The 16247-nt window shown below is 43.3% G+C and overlaps 2 protein-coding genes across 5 annotated transcripts in view; one reads left to right on the top strand and one right to left on the bottom strand.

Moving 5' to 3' along the window:
• Positions 1 to 573: 573 nt before the first annotated feature.
• Positions 574 to 13896, bottom strand: ERLEC1 (endoplasmic reticulum lectin 1). Its single transcript, XM_042789808.1, has 14 exons — positions 13680 to 13896; positions 12894 to 12998; positions 11589 to 11669; positions 10756 to 10833; positions 10547 to 10610; positions 8579 to 8619; positions 6055 to 6278; positions 3503 to 3632; positions 2903 to 3064; positions 2217 to 2276; positions 1604 to 1728; positions 1446 to 1523; positions 1171 to 1246; positions 574 to 829 (listed from the first exon to the last, which is right to left on the bottom strand). The coding sequence occupies exons 1-14, from the start codon at positions 13842 to 13844 to the stop codon at positions 758 to 760; spliced, it is 1461 nt and encodes a 486-aa protein (XP_042645742.1). The 5' UTR covers positions 13845 to 13896; the 3' UTR covers positions 574 to 757.
• A 60-nt stretch (positions 13897 to 13956) lies between these two features.
• ASB3 (ankyrin repeat and SOCS box containing 3) overlaps positions 13957 to 16247 on the top strand; it is a 32075-nt gene continuing 29784 nt past the window's right edge. For 2 of the 4 annotated variants that reach the window (XM_032989477.2, XM_032989481.2), the window contains exon 1: positions 13957 to 14190. The gene's annotated coding sequence lies outside the window, so the exon portion shown is untranslated. Of the gene's footprint in view, positions 14191 to 14228; positions 14411 to 14714; positions 14755 to 16247 lie in introns of those variants that run through there. The other 2 variants (XM_032989479.2, XM_032989480.2) reach the window with 2 other exon arrangements.

Consider the following 16247-nt stretch of genomic DNA (forward strand, 5'->3'; position numbering starts at 1 on the left):
CGGTGGAGGTACCAAGTCTGTCACTGCAAAGGAAACTGCTCAGACACACAGACAACACCCAGGGCCGAGTGCAGACAGGCGGGAGGCCCGAGGTGTAGCTCAGATTTGTGGCAGAGGTGCCAAAAAATGCTGACTCTAGATCACTAGAAGCAAAGCAGCAAATCTGACTGAGGCCAGTAAAAATGCTTCAGCAAAATGAATACATTAAGGTGAACCCTACAACATTCATGAAAAAAAGTCCTGGAAAGCAGCCCAGGCAGGGGGAAGAATTAACATTTGACGGGGGGGAAGAGGAGGAAGGACTGGGATATTAATACAGTTTCAAGACACCAATCTGAGGTAAGTTTTGTGTTTGTCCAAAGTAAGTTACAGCAGTAGAACGATTCAGTGTTGTGGCGGCTGCTGGAGGCTCCTCAGCAAGAAGGGGTGGTTCGCTTGTCCGTTCTGGTGGCAGCTGAACTCCTCGCTTGATGCTGGACCTCGTTTATTTTGCCTTTTTTCAAGTTGATACTTTACCCCTTAGCGCTGACGATGCTGACTGTAGAACGTGTCATACACGAGTCGAACAGGAAGTGCAAGACAAGATTTTAATCATTAAAAGTTTATCGATAACCTCTTATATACACACAGTTATACACAGAGTGGTTCACGAGTCCCTCAGCCGCCCGGAGGCCGCTGGTGAGGCTGGGTGCCTGAAAGCTGCTCCTGGGGCCAACGCCCGCGGGGTGTCGGCGCTGACAGCTTTGCTGGGGGGGCTTCAGCTGGGCACCGAAAGGAGCCCGTGTTCATCCGCCGTGTCCAGAATTTTACAGATGACCGGAGACTCCACCTGGTACGTTGAGAGGTCAAAACGTTAAAGACCACGAAATCGTTGCGAAAACTTTTACAGAAGATTGCAACGGAGACTGACAACAGCTTGCAAGAGGCAGAGCGCTTTGTAAAATTTAGTGCTTTTCCCTTTTGGGTATGACTTCTATAGCTGTGTAACTACTGTAATGATAACCCTCCTTTCTCCAAGCAAACACAGCAGGTGGTACTTGTTCAGCAGCTGTGTCCTTGGGCTAAAGCACCACTGCAGGCAGCCTGTGTGAAGGGTCGGGGGAAGGAGGGTGCTGTTTTCAACATACACCTAGTAGAGGTCTTAGGGAATTCAGTTACGTCTTTACATACCCCAAGGATGTATTGGCAAGAATGAGGCTCCAACATGTATATGGTCACAGCGTGAGGGGAATCAGATTCTTTACATCTGAAAACAGAACAGAAATTCTGTAGCGTTTGGCAGGGAATAAACACAAAACTAAACCATGTATTTCCCTAGTAGCTAGAGCGTTTTTCCTGAACTAACAGTGGTGGCTTTCTGGGCTTTATGAAGACGGGGGAGGCTTTCTCTTCTGCCAGGGGGAGCAGAGACACAAAACATCAGTTTACTGAAACAGTCGACTTACTTCAATTTCACTGTCACCTGCCTTGGCTTGTCTGTCAAGTCGCACACATCTCCATTTCCATAGAAATGAGACACCATCCTGCCACAAGAGATTGGAGTATTAAGCAGGGTTCTTAGGCGCTCAGCTAACCCCTGGAATCCCAGTGGCCACAAGCGTACCTCACGGTCTGCGTGCCGTCTTCCCGAAGGTAGTAGGTTCTAGCAGCATTCTTCCTTGACCATTCAATGTGTTCCTCCTTGTTCCAGGTGCCTACGACCACGGAAGTCTTGCCGCTTTCCTTATCCTAAAAAAGGGAAAGCTGATAATTACACCTGGTATTATACAGTTAGCAGTGAGATTTTAATGATGTGTACAGTGTCAATTCTGGAGCAAGTCTGCTGCTGTCAACGTCACAGGTTCTTGCATTTGGGACAAACTAGGACTGGCCTGGTATTAGGGTCAAGAGTCAAGCTGATGGTCTCTCCAGAGCAGCCACCCAGGATCTCTGAGCTGGTAAAAGTGTTTCAATGACCAAAAGAGCATTCCCACAAAACACCCTACATTTTTTCAGATCAGATTATCACTGTGCTCTACCTGCCATGGCATCTCCATCCCCCTGCATAAACTCAGGCAGCACACAGAGTGTTTCTTTTCTGAAATCCAGCTTCTTAAATCCAAGGTGTTGATCAGCTAAGAAAAGAATGCTGCTTTTTTTCACATTGTAGACAGATTCTCTCACCCTTTTTTCCCCACAGCCATCTAGTGGCAGGACAGCAAAACATTTAAACATACCTCATGATACTGATGAACGTATTTGCCGTAGCAGAATTCATACTTCCACCAACCAACGCCCTAGGGAGAGGTATAATCTCAGCGTTAAAACAAAACCAAACCCCCAAACCAAACAAAACACCCCAAAACCACCCTATCCCTTTCCCTCCAGACCCTAAACCAGTAGCTGTTTTAGCTGCCAACCTCCATACCTATTAATTAGATGATTCAAGGTTTGCACTGAGAGAGAAACTCCTATCAGACTCATTGACAGAGGCAAGGAATAAATAAATTAAGCAAAGAGTCTTGGAAGAGCCACATAGGACTAAATTCCTTAAACTATTTGTATAAATCCTATTTATCTTTTAAAGAAATACTTTCCTCTTTCAAAGAAAGAAAACTTCAGATGCCTTTTCCCTGCTGGCTGTTCTCTCAGTAAGTTTTATCAGATTTTTTTTTTTTTCCTTCTCTAACGAAATTAGCACTGAACAATTCTCATTATCTTCATTTCACTGCTCAAATAAATTGAGTTTCAACAGAAAGGTTAAAGAAACCTTCAGCCTGCCCTATATCAATGCAGGGAAAGGCAATTATTATGTGTGTAAGAGTGCACCTATCAGAGTTCACAGAAAAAATGAAACAAATACATAAAGCAGTATGTGCAATTAAGGAGTAGCTATTTTACTATGTATAGCTTTATTTCTTACCCCGTGGAAGCAGTAGGAACCACTAAGAAATTCCTTTATAAGTTGGTCATCGGTCAGTTTGGAGATGTGGGTTGTTCCCACAGTTAGTAGTTGATGGCTTCCAACTGCAACAGGCTTATGAATGGAAGAAAATTTCTCTTCCTTTGTTGAATGCATTTCTTCCTGAAGTCAAAGTATACATAAATACACCCATTTAGATTTCATAGGTCCCTTGCAAAGCCTTCTAAGTTACACGAAGTTACTTAATACTAAGTGAAGGAGGCTGTGGGAAGAAGTATGAAAGCATCTTGTCATTGTTTTGTTTTCACTGTCTTCAGCACCGCTGAAAAAAGAGATTGGAAGTCAAAAGCTTAACACATTTGTAAACTGTAGGTACAAAGGCTACAAAAGTGTTAAATTAGTAGCCCAAACTTACTTGCTTTATTTTTCTTACAAATATGGTAAGTTACAGATGATTTCAACAAGCTTAAAAGACCATCTGAAAGACTGATATGGTCTTACAAAGTTGGGTAAGAGGATTTACTACACCAAACTGAAAGCTGTAAGTGTTACAAACACAGAAAATAAATACTTTTCTATTTAAACTGAAACAAATCCTACCTCCTTAACCCTTCTAAAAGGCATCTTCAGCATTTCTTGCTGTTTCTCCAGCTGTTCCAGATTATGGGGTTTAAGTGGGGATCCTGGCAGAGACTGGCAAAAGATGTCATTCACAGGGGAAGCCCTGAACCTGCCCAAACAAGGTAGGAATACATCACTTATTACACCTTAAAGACAAGACACACGTTTTATTGCTGTACGTTTCTGACTGAGCTGGGCTGAGGTGTGGATTTTTGTTCTTGTACTTGCACCCTCTCAGCCAAAGCTACACTGTTCTTACAGTTGATGTAAAAAGGCTTTTTGCCCAGCATACTCTCACTCATAATGCTGCCAGACAACTGGCCATGCCATCTAACCCCTCTCTGTCAGCAGGGAAAAGCTGTGTATTCAAAGGCAAACTGCACTGTATGTGTACCATGAATGTAGTGTCAAGGCTCCACAAAACTCTCTCACAAGCTAGGAAAAGGCAAAGGTTAAAACTGACGGATGCAGTTCCTATATAATTACCTGACGTGTACGGCTTTTTATACTGCGTATATACCAGTTATTCCTTTATCACTCTCTTCATAAGCTATGTCTGCAAAAAGCAGCTTATTTCAGGAAAGAAAAAGCAAAAAGATGAAGCAGAGTTAACACAGCTTTCTCCTTACTTTACCCAAACGAAGGCCTCATTAAAACACCAAATAAACCTTAACGAAAAATAGTAAAGGAAAGCGAACGCCAAAATGAAAATCATACTGCCAAATGAAGCATTTGTTCAGTTTTCATTTGCTCATCTCATTGAAAAGGTTCTCTTTAGAGAACGCTTATTTACAAAACAAATGCACAGATCCTGTTTCAGAGGCAAGGTGGCTTATTGTAATGTCCTCCTAGGAGGAGGCTGTAATCCACAGCAGTACCTGTGCAATCATCACCACCGTCATTAAAAGAATCTGAACACGTTTCTTAAATAGTAACTGCGCTCCAGATTCAATAAGCCCTGTGCCATAGAAGCCTAGCTTTATCTGAATTTTATTTAAATAACATCAAGGCTAATAGTTCCAGTAGACAAGTATCACTTTTCATTGCCTTCCTCCCTGTCCCCAATTCCCACCGATTAAAACAAAAAGAAGTCAAACTGCAGCCAAATAGGAACGCCAGCTCGAACTAATGGATGTATTTCTGCTTAGCTGGTGCGTTGTTGGGTAAGGTACCTGGCGCAGAGGAGAAGTGCTGGTGGCTCAAGCACTGCTCAGTGCTGTTTCAGGAACGCGACAGAAAAAGTGCACTTAACTTAAAATGAGGTTGGCTTGTTGTTACCTCTGCTGATACTGAGCAGTGTTTCCAGCCTGTTGTCTCCACCTATCTTTATTTACTAAGATGACGTAAGTGGGAGGATAAAGATCCTGTATGTTTAAGTATTTCCTGCTAGTGGCCAGGAAGCTTTCCATGCCTTCCCTTTGGAAGGAGGTAGCAGCTCAAGATCTTATTTTTACCAAACGATAGAACACTTCGTCTGTGCACTCTCTATTTTTCTACCAATACAGATGCTTAAAAAACTCATATAGTAAACAGATAATAGCATAATAGCTAAGTGCAACAGATAACATAGTATTACAAAACCCACCTACATGAGAAAATTTAGTTGATACTAAATACTTAACGATAGCATAACTTATTTACTCCAGCTGGCAAGTGTTTATAAAATGCCCAGTTGAGGATTCTGTCCTTTAGACTTTGTTGCCTATTTCAGAACAGTGATTAAATACTCACTTGTTCTGACACCTGTGTACACGGGCAATTTAGAACTCCTGTCCATTACTTCCCCCTTCGTTTGTATGTCGTATTCACTTTGCAATGCTAGTTATATCCCTTGAAAGGTCAAAGATCTGTACTATTGAGACTAAGGGTATCCCTTAAATGCGTGATACAATTCAAGGAGGGAAAGAAACAAAAAAATCCTAAACTTGTATTTTGAAAAATAACACTGAAATCATGAATTCCTCATATGAAAATGGCTTCTCCAGTTGAAGGTAGGCAATAAAGCAGGACGGAGACAGATGGGAGCTCCCTAAATTGGGATTACCGCTAAAATAAATGTTAAGGTTATGGCCAAAGACCATACTTTTGTTTTCTGAAATTAGTTTAAATCTATGTCCACATATAATGCACATATGCAATCTGTGGCCTTTGCATACCATGAAAATGATCTCCCAAAACAGTGAAATCATAAACTAAGAGACAGGCTGTTCTCAATCTGCCTGCAGCCTTAATGCCCTATTTTGTGTTTCTCCAGAATGACAGGGCTAGAAACTTACCTGTAGAAATGAATTATACTTCCCATCTGCTTCTCATATGGAATCAGTCACTAGAGACTTACAAAATGCAAATGTTGTACAATTTTACATGAAAACTTATGTCTTGGCAAAGCTGCACTTGCCAAAGTACTTAGGTACACGTGTCACAGCTCTGTACCAGAAACCACAGCTGGATACACGACTTAAGTAATCACATACATGCACGGAAGTAGATGAAAATTTGAAGTGATAACAGCCAAAATGGGAGTACCGTACCTGTATTTAGGATGGTTGCATAACAGAGGTGTCAATATAATCACTTCATATTCACAGGTGGTAACTTCTGCTACTGAAAGAATCTCATGCTTAGCTTCTGGATGACAGATGTACATCACTGTACTTGATCGGGGTAGGTTTTGTCTCAAGCTACAAGGTGTGCCATTTCCCATCTCTACAGGATAGTATGGGGTCATCTGCCCTTCTATATTTTTGGTAGGTATCTAGGTGAAAGAAAGTAAAAGTTAAGACTCACAGCAGAGCCCCTTCCACTCTTCTGAAACAAAGAATATTATTACACTGTGCAGAGCCAGCATTACTGGATTGAAACCAGCCCCTGTGTAGTTACTTGGTGTTTCTGAAACATCCAAACATGTTCTGGTTCATCACCTCCAGCCCAGCGCTGCACAAACGCACCGCGCCACACCAGCTGGGACTGCAAAAGCAGCTGGTTCCTCTGCCCAGGCTGCCCCACGTTTCGGTTCTCAGAGAGCGTGCCCCCAGGGCGCAGTGTTTTGGAAGAGCACTGAGCCAGCTGTGCTGACCCTGCAGCCTAGGAGAGGGGGAGACCCGGCTCAGGTCTGGCCAGGCACGTTACCTTCACCACGAAGAATCTAAAAACAACTACCGCCAAGTCATCCCCGTCCCTGCACTACACCTCTCTGCATACCCAGCCCAGGTTGTTCCTCATCCAGAGTATCCCACACCACCTGTTGTTGTGGCTAATTAAGTTAACGATGTATACAAAGTAAATCCCACTTTTACACACCCTTTAAGTAAGCTCTCCTCAGACTTGTTTCTTCATGCGTTTCATCCAGCTTCCACTTGAAGAAATTAATTCCCCAAAAAGTCCCTCTCCTGGCTCCTATCTTGGAAGCAGTTAACGTTCCTGGGTACCAAAAGTTCTGTTTGTGCAAAAGCCATGCTGGAACTCACAAACTAGATCTTTTTCTATCTGTGTTGCTTGAGCTAGTAAAGGTTTTCAGTGCACAACAAAACAGGCTCTGTGCTAAAAGGTGGTGGTGGTGCCTTCTGCGGTCAGGACAGTAACCCGGACCCAAGATCATCCTGTACTTCACCTCCTTTGGTTTTCAAACCACGTTACCCTGTCACAAGCCACTGACTCTCTCCCCTCCCGAGAACTGTTCCATCACAAATGGAGCGATGAGACATTCCTGAGGTTAAAGAATGAACATGCCAGTGGCTTAATTGCTTGGGCGCTCCTCATTTCCAGTCACTTACCCACTCTATACTTCAATATTCAAAGGTGGGAAACAAAGAGGTATTCTGCCTGTGTACAAAAGAGCTGACAAAAAGGGTACCAGTGCTTTCCCTTTCTATCCTTCTGAATGAAACTTTTTTTCCTTAAAAACTGAAAAATTATGCCTATGCATTGCACTGAAGGTAACTTAATCAATAAATCTAAATGGAGACAGCTGTTGTTCACACACAACTGAAAGGCACCCCAGCAGGACTTAAGATAAATCTCTAGTCACAGCAGTTTTTGGTTACTTTAAGCACCACCCAGTTGTGTTATGTATTCTTTCCCTTTCATGACTAGAGATGCCATACAAAGTGCAAGCCTAAACTCTTTACAGACTGAAACGAAGACAGTGTATGTACATCATAAACACTGTCAAAAACAAGTCAGTAAAAGACTTAACTTCCTCTGAAATTAAAAAAAAAAAAGTTACACTGCAAAGAATCTAGTTTTAATTTCTAAGAGGTGTAACTTCCACTGCCATTAAAATGGGCCACATTCTGACTTGGGTCTGCTCCCCCGACTACCTCAGGCACGTGTATTTTCTGCAGAACCACCACTCTGTGCTACATAGATCAGCATTACAAAGAACACGTAGTCAAAAATTTCATTTCACAATTAAAATGAAGGACAAGGGGAAATAAGGTAGGTGTGTGTCTGTCCACAGGTCAGATCTGGTATTGCTAATTCCAAACTCCAACGTGCTTCGGGTACTTCCATTGTTTTGCCATAAAGTTAGTAACTCAGAACTGAGTTTTGGGGCCTAAACAAATGGAAAAGGTCTCTAATGGAAAAGGGAAGCACAGAATCTCATGGGCTGGGTCATCAAGTCAGCTAAGAAATCTTTTGGGGATTTTGTGCTGTAGGATTTTGTTAAGCGTTTCTCCCTACCCAAAACGCACCAAGTGTCATTAAGGGAGCTGGGATCTCTGATGTAGTTGGAAAAATAACTGTTGGTAGACCATAACGTGACTTTGTAGTTATGTGTATTGTCTTCATAGAAGAAGAGCAGATAATTCATCTCATTTAAATTTGAGTGTAACTTTAATGTAAATAAGTAGCAAGGCAAAAAATTTGACTAGCTAGACTAAATAAGCTACCTGAGCTGGGACTGATAATCAAAAGTGAGGAAGAGTGCAGCCCGGGGAACAGAGTTTCATTTTTTGATGCTCATTTTGGTAGGGAACTAATTACATAACCTCATCGTATATAAATTGCCTCCACTACTGATGGCAAAAGTTAAAATAGATGTTTTTCACTTGCCTCTTTTGCACTCTCTTTTGGATTTTCCTTCTCTTCTTGATCTAGGGAATAATTAAGAATGAGGTAAGCATAAAGTCTGTGAACTTGAAATAAAATTAAATTATACACAGAGAAGTTTGTATGTTTTGTGTATTTGCTAGTACTTTGTGCATACGCTGCCAAGAGTCCATTTCCTGAACTTGCAGGTGCAAAAGAGGAAAGAAAGGAAATAAACAGTGACCTGGGGTCCAGAGCAAACAGAACAAAGTATCAGTTAGCATTGTCTTAAAACAATTTTGAGTTTGTAGGACAGGCCAAATCCAGCCCTAGCACCCCAGGGAGGCCAGAAGAACACGTCACTACTGCTGTTCTGTGAGGAATAGCCCACTACCCTTTTCAGAGTGAGTGAATTACAGGCTAGGACAGTAAAGAGGCAAGTACTTCTGCCCACCCACTTGCCAGCCTCCAAAGGTACACTCCTAGGAAGAGGTGAGGCCAGACTGTGTGCCATACTGATGATCAGGGGGACAGACATGGTTAGGGGCAGGGGCTGCAAGCTGTCACGGGTGAGCGCTCCCCTCAGCCTTCCCAGCTGCTTCAGGAGATCGTCTGGGCTCCATTCAGAATGAGGTGAGCAAAAGGGCACCCTGCTTTGCAGTCACCCAGGCAGCTGCTCCAAGGTCACCGTATCACATGTGCAGATCCAGCTCACAATGGTCTGAGAAACCATCTATGTTATTTTTGAGAAGTAGCAGCGTGAATTGCTGCATAGGAATACAGTCTGCCACCTAAGCGGGAAGGACAGAGGGTCAACATCCTACAAGATTCACAAATGATGACTTGAAGCATCATCACACGTAACCTCAGCATCCAGCTCCCCAGAAGAATTAGTAACTCAAACATTTGGTTTTCTGTAGAGCAGCATTTAATGAGAAGTAGGCATCTCTGCACAGGATTAATGACAGCACAAACGAGCACTGTAACTCGTAATAATAAAGAAGTGCCAAACAATGAAGCCGTGTTTCTTTTCAGGACTGAGATACCTAAGTGAAGGCTGCAGGCAGGAATTCAAAGGAATGGGAATTAAGCCCTAAATCCCCTCCAAGACTGAGGTGTTCGAGTTAAGCACTTTTAAGGAGAGAAAAATGGTGGTGTCCACCTTTTACATACTAGCCTAGAATTAAAAAAACCCAAACCCAACTAGATCATGTTTTTTCCTATTGTTTCTCAACCCTGACGAATGAACACTTAGTCTGTGGATTTGGGGAGTTCTTTGAACTAATATACTGCCAAAGTGCTCACCCAGGGAAGCAGATTTTGGCAAGTACAACCACAGAATTCCTAGCATCTACAATAATTCATAGGCAAAAAACTGAAGTGCTCAGAAAATCTCTTATTCTAAATTGCACTTTGAGTCTGGGGCTCAGCTACCTAATTTCTACCAGAGTCCCGCTTTAGGCATTTGAGTATTTCTGAAGATCTGCTCCAGGATCCTTAAAAAAGACTCTCAGACAGCTCCAAGGATCAAATCTACCTGCAATGGCTGTAAGTGTTTGGGTTTGCAGACTATGTTTTATCACAGAACAGCAGAGCCCAAGATGTGCTACACACCCTGCCCTCTGCTCAGTTTGAAAGACACTTGTCCCCACCCAGAGGGTGGCAACAGGTGACATTACCGCAGCCTGGTCTCGCATACGTTGGTTCTATTTCTTATACTATGTATTTTCTTTCCCCGACACTAATTAATTATTGCAGATTAATTACTCTAATCAATTAGACAGCATGGCAAAATTGACAGGATGGATGCAATGCAAAGTGATGAAAAGAAATTCACTGAAAACAATACATCTGGTAAGAAAAAAAGTAACCTACAAAAATCTGTTCTACTGCACTAGGAATCCGTTTTCTACAGCGTATTTCTCAGGCAGTAGTAATTAAAAACCAAAGAATTAAATTAGCATCAGCAAAATAAAATAATCCAAGACAAACCTGGTTCTGATAATGGGTTCTTTATCATCATATTTCCCAGATAGTATTCTTGGATGTTTATTTTCTACAATCAAAAGAAGTTAAAACAAATTTCAGTTACCTTTTGCATACTTTTTCAAGTGTACAGGAATTCAAGTCTTCTAGAGGCATTAAGCATGAACATGTCAGTGGAAAAGGGGGTTGAGACTCCTAAATTGTAAGAAGCCTACCTGTCCTGTTTCCTTCTCCTCGTGATATTGACGGATGTGTTTTCCATGGCAGACTTCATAAGTCCAGTAAGATTCAATCTTAAAAAAAAAAAAATATCTGTTTAGATACATTACCCACACACACCCCCCAAAAAAAGGTCACCAAAATTTTGGCTTTTGCAGCAATGAAACACAGCCCAAGCAGGTGGGCTTGGGCACCCCCAAAAACAACAGCACCGTGAATGGTCTTGATGTTCCCCAAGCACTGTGACAATGTTCCAAATAAACACACCACGCAGTGTTTCCTTAACATTCACACAGGTAAAACAAAGGGAAAAACATGAAGTAAGATGTAAAGACTAAATCTGCCCCCAAACCACTGGTTTTGGCAACTGTCAGATACAGGCTGGTTACCAGTTGTGCTTGTCCCACTCTTCCTTCCTCAAGGACTTGTGTGGGATGTTCTGTAGGGATAAAATTTGGCCACTTTTGCTGTGCCTGCTTCTCAGTACCAGTTTGCGTGGCATGAGGCTTGCTCTTATAATGCAAGACATGAGTCTTTGAATTGGGATGACAGCTGATGAAAAAACTGGAATCCTTTCCAAATCTCTACAAGCATGTTTGTTTTGGTCTTCTAACACTTCCTGAGAAATGCTTTTCATTAAACTGTCGCACATTATGGCTTGGCTCCCGGAAGTGTTTTAAATCCACATTTTTAAATTGCTACTATAGCAACTCGATTTTACTTGAATCCTGAGATCTACACTAAATACTACCACTACACTAAACCTTGAAATGGACTGGATTGTAAACTTTTGATTAGCATTTAAATTACCAACACAGAAGTTACATACTCTATATGAACAGCTACTTTGCTTAAAAAGAGGTTCCAGCAATTCTCCTGGAGTAGGACCTTTATAGTCCTTTTCTTCTTCCTAGAATAGAAGGATATTTCATTACATTAGAATTAACAGTAGTTTGGTTCATTAATATTCATTTGCAATAGTAAAAATACAAAATAAAAGTTGCAAAACTAAAAGGTACAAAACCTCATTAATTCCTGCCTTGAAGGAGCTGTGTGGCGATCAGAAAAAAGATAATTTAGTAAGAAGGATAAAATAAAAGTCACAAGTAAAGGAGTCAAAACAGAAAAGTTTTGTGGTTTATAAAATACACAGGTGGCAAAAAAGTAGGAGCTCTCAACTTGCTCATGTCCAAAGTGGCAGCTTGGGGTGTGACTAGAAAAACAGCATCAATAATCTTTTCATTTGTTAGTCAATGCTGATGCTGTACAGATGCAGTATAATTGGAACATCACACAGCTTTTACATCATTAAAAAAACAAATGCACCAAAAAAGCACAGGTAATACTGTGGAAGTTTATTTCTGTGTAATTTTTGCTCTTTAAACATGCACACTAGGGAAGAGACTTCCACACCAAATTTTTCAGTCCTAAAGATTTCTGACCTAGACTGAAGCACTCTGTACTGTCAGGCACGTAAAGGACAAGGGCCACCCCAACATGGAGGTGCCCACCCCAGGAGCACAGCTCGTCTCTGCCAGCTCTCACGGTGTGAAAAAATGAACCACTGGAGCAACACATCACCAATGATAAACCTCACCAAAGGTGTCCTCAAGCTACCTTCTCTTGTACAACCGTGTATTCATATACTTTTTTTTTTTTTTCTTTAATTTAAAACCCAAAATGTGCATTCAGACTTCCAGTTGAGGAAGTGATAACGGACGATAAAAACTACTGGTGGTAGCAGCACTACTGGGATAGTATTTTCAGATACAGTGATCACAATAGCTGTCTTAACAGCCTTTGTAGCTGTTTACTGGCCTAGAATTTGACAATGTTACTTAAAAGGCAAGAATTACCCAACCAGTGATACACCTAGCAATGAAAAGAACATCACAGCAATCATTTGGTGCTAAATAAGGACGTCAAGATTGTTCTGACTGGCCCCACTCAGTACAAAGCTAATGTGTAATACGAAGTGAAGGCATCTACTATAAACTGTGGAAGTGTGAAGCATTCTCCAGATGATTTTCCTCTTCCAGGAAAAAAAAGTCATTATTTTGAAAGAGAAACTGAAACTATACTGTGAAGTCTTGTCTACAGTTTACAATTACAAAAAAGACTTGACTGAACTTACCTCATTACCACTTGCTATCAGCGGAAGTATACATTTATATTTTTCTTTATCCACAGTGGTCATTATAATGTAGTTATCCTCTTTGTACAGGACACCAGTTGTGGGCTAAAAAACCAGACAACCTATGGATTAGCCAGATGTTTTTCTTAATGCTACTTGTTAGAAATATTCCTGAATTTATAAGCAGTACAGTTAATTCATCGAGCAGGTGGTCCAGGGCATTTCCTGGCTCTTAATGGCAGCACAAGACCAGGCTTTGGCATTTAAGCTTGCCATTATTTGTCTCCCTAGCTTTGATCCTTCTGACTCCAGCCACATTCCCACTCTCCTCCACACTCATCTTACATATTTCCCACTCGCTTATGAAAGATCTTTATTAAAGAAACGCCCCCGTAGCCATGACATTTTGCAACCCGCCATTCCCACGTCGGCTTTGAGGGCAGATTTCCTCGGGATTTTCCCAGCTGCCAGGCTCAGGCCACGGCCTAACTCCGGCCCGGCGTGCGGCGCGGTCCTTGCCGCCGGTCACCGCCGCCAAAACGCGGGGCGACGCTTAAGGCGCGCCCCAGCAAGGTGCTGCTGCCAGCACCCCGAACTCTGAGGCGCCTTCTCAACGCGGCGCAGGGGCTTCAAAAATAACCGCCGAGCGCGAGGGGGGCTCCGGCCGCCCGCGTTACCCGGGAGCAGCTGGAGCCGCCCAGCCCCTCAAGTGAGGGGCACGGCGAAAGAAGCAGCGAGCGGCCCCCTCACACCGCCCCCCCCCACCACCACCGCCCCGGTACCGACCAGGCTGAACTCGGTGCCGGGCCAGTTCACCCTGAAGGGGATGTCGTCGCTGAGCTGAGGGAGAGCGCGGCCTCCCTCCGCCGCCGCCGCCACCGCCGCCAGGAGAGCGCAGAGCAGCGCCGGCGGCGCGGCCGGGCCCGGTGCCCGGTGCCGGCGGCCCCTCATTCCGGCCGGCCAGCGGGGCGGGCAGCGCCGCCGCCACGTCTGCTTCCGCCGGGCCGGGCCGGGCCGGGGCGGGGCGGGCAGGGCCGCCCGGCATCAACATCCGGGGCAGCCGGCGGCGGGAGGGCGAGGAGAGCGAGGAGGGGAGCCGCCGCTCCTGCGGGGAAACCCGCGCGAAGCTGTGGGGGCTGTGGTGGAGGAGGGCTCGCTGGCGGCCGCGGGGAGCGCTTTAAGGGACGCTCCGCCGCCTGAGGGCGTGGAGAGAGGGAAGCAGCCCCTCAGGGCGGGTGACGGCTGCAGCCGTCCCGCTTCTGCGACTGGTTTCAAAACCATCGATCTCCCCGGCCCGGTAAGATGTGCTGCCATGGCGGGTGATCGCCGTGTGGGTGCGGCGTCAACGGAGTGCGCAGTGCTGGCCTGCCGTTGTGTTGTGTTTTCCTCTTATTTTATTTCCCGCCTCCACCCCTCCAAGTTTTAACCGGTAGAATAGTGCCAGCAAGGTTTCCGTGGTGTCGAACAAGTCGGGAAGATGCAAAAAAAAAAAGTGAGGCACACCATTTAACACTGTAGTAAGTATAGTGTAGCACTTACTGTTATCTCCAGATAAGTTGAGACACCGCTGGAATTAAGTGGAGACTCAGGAGGAAAGCGGCGCGTTTACTGTCTGTATCGCACTTGGTGATGGGGTGACATATGGGGATAATGGTAATGTTTTAGCAGTGTATTAGTGATTCTGAATAAGGTCTCGTGAGCAGAGTGGACACTGAAATGTTTAGCGAAAGAAGTAGGTGAAGACAAAGGAAGCAGATGATACCAGGAAAAATCCCAGTGGCGGTGGAGAAAGATAACTCTGGATGATGTGTCATGAATTGGTGGCTTCAGATGTTTTCAGGCCGTTCTTCATCACTGCTTTGTGAGTAGGGTGATGTATGTGTGCACTTCGTGTTTACGTTGGGCAAAACTGTCTGAACTGTTTAAGTAAATGGGATGTAATCCCCTGGTTGACTTTTGTTCTGATCAGAACGACTTGCAGATGGGGATAATATGGGTGAGATAGCTTAAAACTTTACTAAATGGCTGCATCAGGTCTAGTCAATACCTTTGAGCTTTGCTGCTGTAATTTTCTTGTTTAAGGATGTAATTTTTTGTTTCCTGTTAAACTAGTGCCAAAGTAGATATAGCTGTACTGGGAGAAGAATTCTTCTAGTTCAAGCACATGCTCTGTGAGAGGAAAGTGCTAGAATATCTGCAGAAAAGAGACCAAAGTTGCAGAAGGCCTGCAATATGTAGGCAAGACATTTGTTTGAGTCAAAGGAGGGTAACAGGTAAAGGGAGGCTCTTTGAATTTAAAGCCAGAGGAACAGGGAAATTGAGAATACTGAGGAGGTGTGGAGTTGGAGTAATCAGGTCTGTACTGTAGTGGGTAATCAAAGGGAGCTTATAGTCAATGTCCAGCTTCTGCAGAAGACTGTTAGAGAAGCCTAATTACTTGAAAAACAATCTCTTTCTAAAATCTTGTGGCAATTATATTCTTGCATAGTCGAAAATCAAGATACAGGGCCCTGCTGGGGTCTTGCTATCCTGACATCTGTTTGCATCTCCTCTGCGGGTCAGTAGCTTGGCTGAACAGAGTGGAAGGTCACTTCGCGCAAACTTTTTTTGGTACACAGGACAGACATACAGAAATAGATCGGACGGGGGAGCTGTAGTATTCAGGTTTTTTCAACATCCTCAGCTCCTTAGTTTGAGTAAAGCCTGTATCCAGATACACACCAGAAAGAAGGGATGGGAAGGGATACAAATCAAAGTTAAACTGGTGACATGATGAAGTCCGGGAAATCATGACATAAAATAGTGGTATAATACTGATGGGGGATGCTGCTATCAATTTTGTAACTGTGTTGCTTTAGCTTTTAAGGGTAAGTGGTATTCAAAATGTGGGGTTTTCTTCTCCTTGTGAGGTGTATTATCCATGACATTTTGAGCAAACAAGTACAGTTTTTTTCTTATGGTTCTTATCAAAATTGCCTGAAATGTTCAGAATTGTAGAGCTTTTGTTAAGACTGTATGTTTTTATTTTTTGACAGTTGTTAAAGAACTGCAGTATGACACGCTTATTCTTGTGTTTGTGGTAAAAATTGTTTTACTGAATGTGTTAAAGTTACTTTAAGAATTACCAAACAGTGCTTTCTTCTTAGCGACTAAACTGCACTTTAGTTACCTTTGAAGGATTTTAATCAAATTCTAGTTTCTTGAAAGCAGCCTGGTCTAGAAAGTCTGGTCTTTACATACCCTTGCGAAAAAAGAAATTTGAGGGGATGAAAGAGGGGATAAAGGTGTAGTGATACAGAAGTAGGGAAATTATTACCAATTCCTCTTTTTGTGTAGTGAGGGGGTGACATTTTT

This window comes from Tyto alba, unplaced genomic scaffold (assembly GCF_018691265.1).
Source record: "Tyto alba isolate M040663 unplaced genomic scaffold, T.alba_DEE_v4.0 Super-Scaffold_16, whole genome shotgun sequence".
NCBI lineage: Eukaryota > Metazoa > Chordata > Aves > Strigiformes > Tytonidae > Tyto > Tyto alba.

Coding starts and splice junctions, on each gene's coding strand:
- ERLEC1 (XM_042789808.1), bottom strand. CDS start 13,844: ATGAGGGGCCGCCGGCACCGGGCACCGGGCCCGGCCGCGCCGCCGGCG. Junction 10,834..11,588: donor AAAGTAGCTGTTCATATAGA/GTATGTAACTTC, acceptor TTTTTTTTTAAG/ATTGAATCTTACTGGACTTA. Junction 1,729..2,216: donor ACGTTCATCAGTATCATGAG/GTATGTTTAAAT, acceptor TCCCTTTTTTAG/GATAAGGAAAGCGGCAAGAC.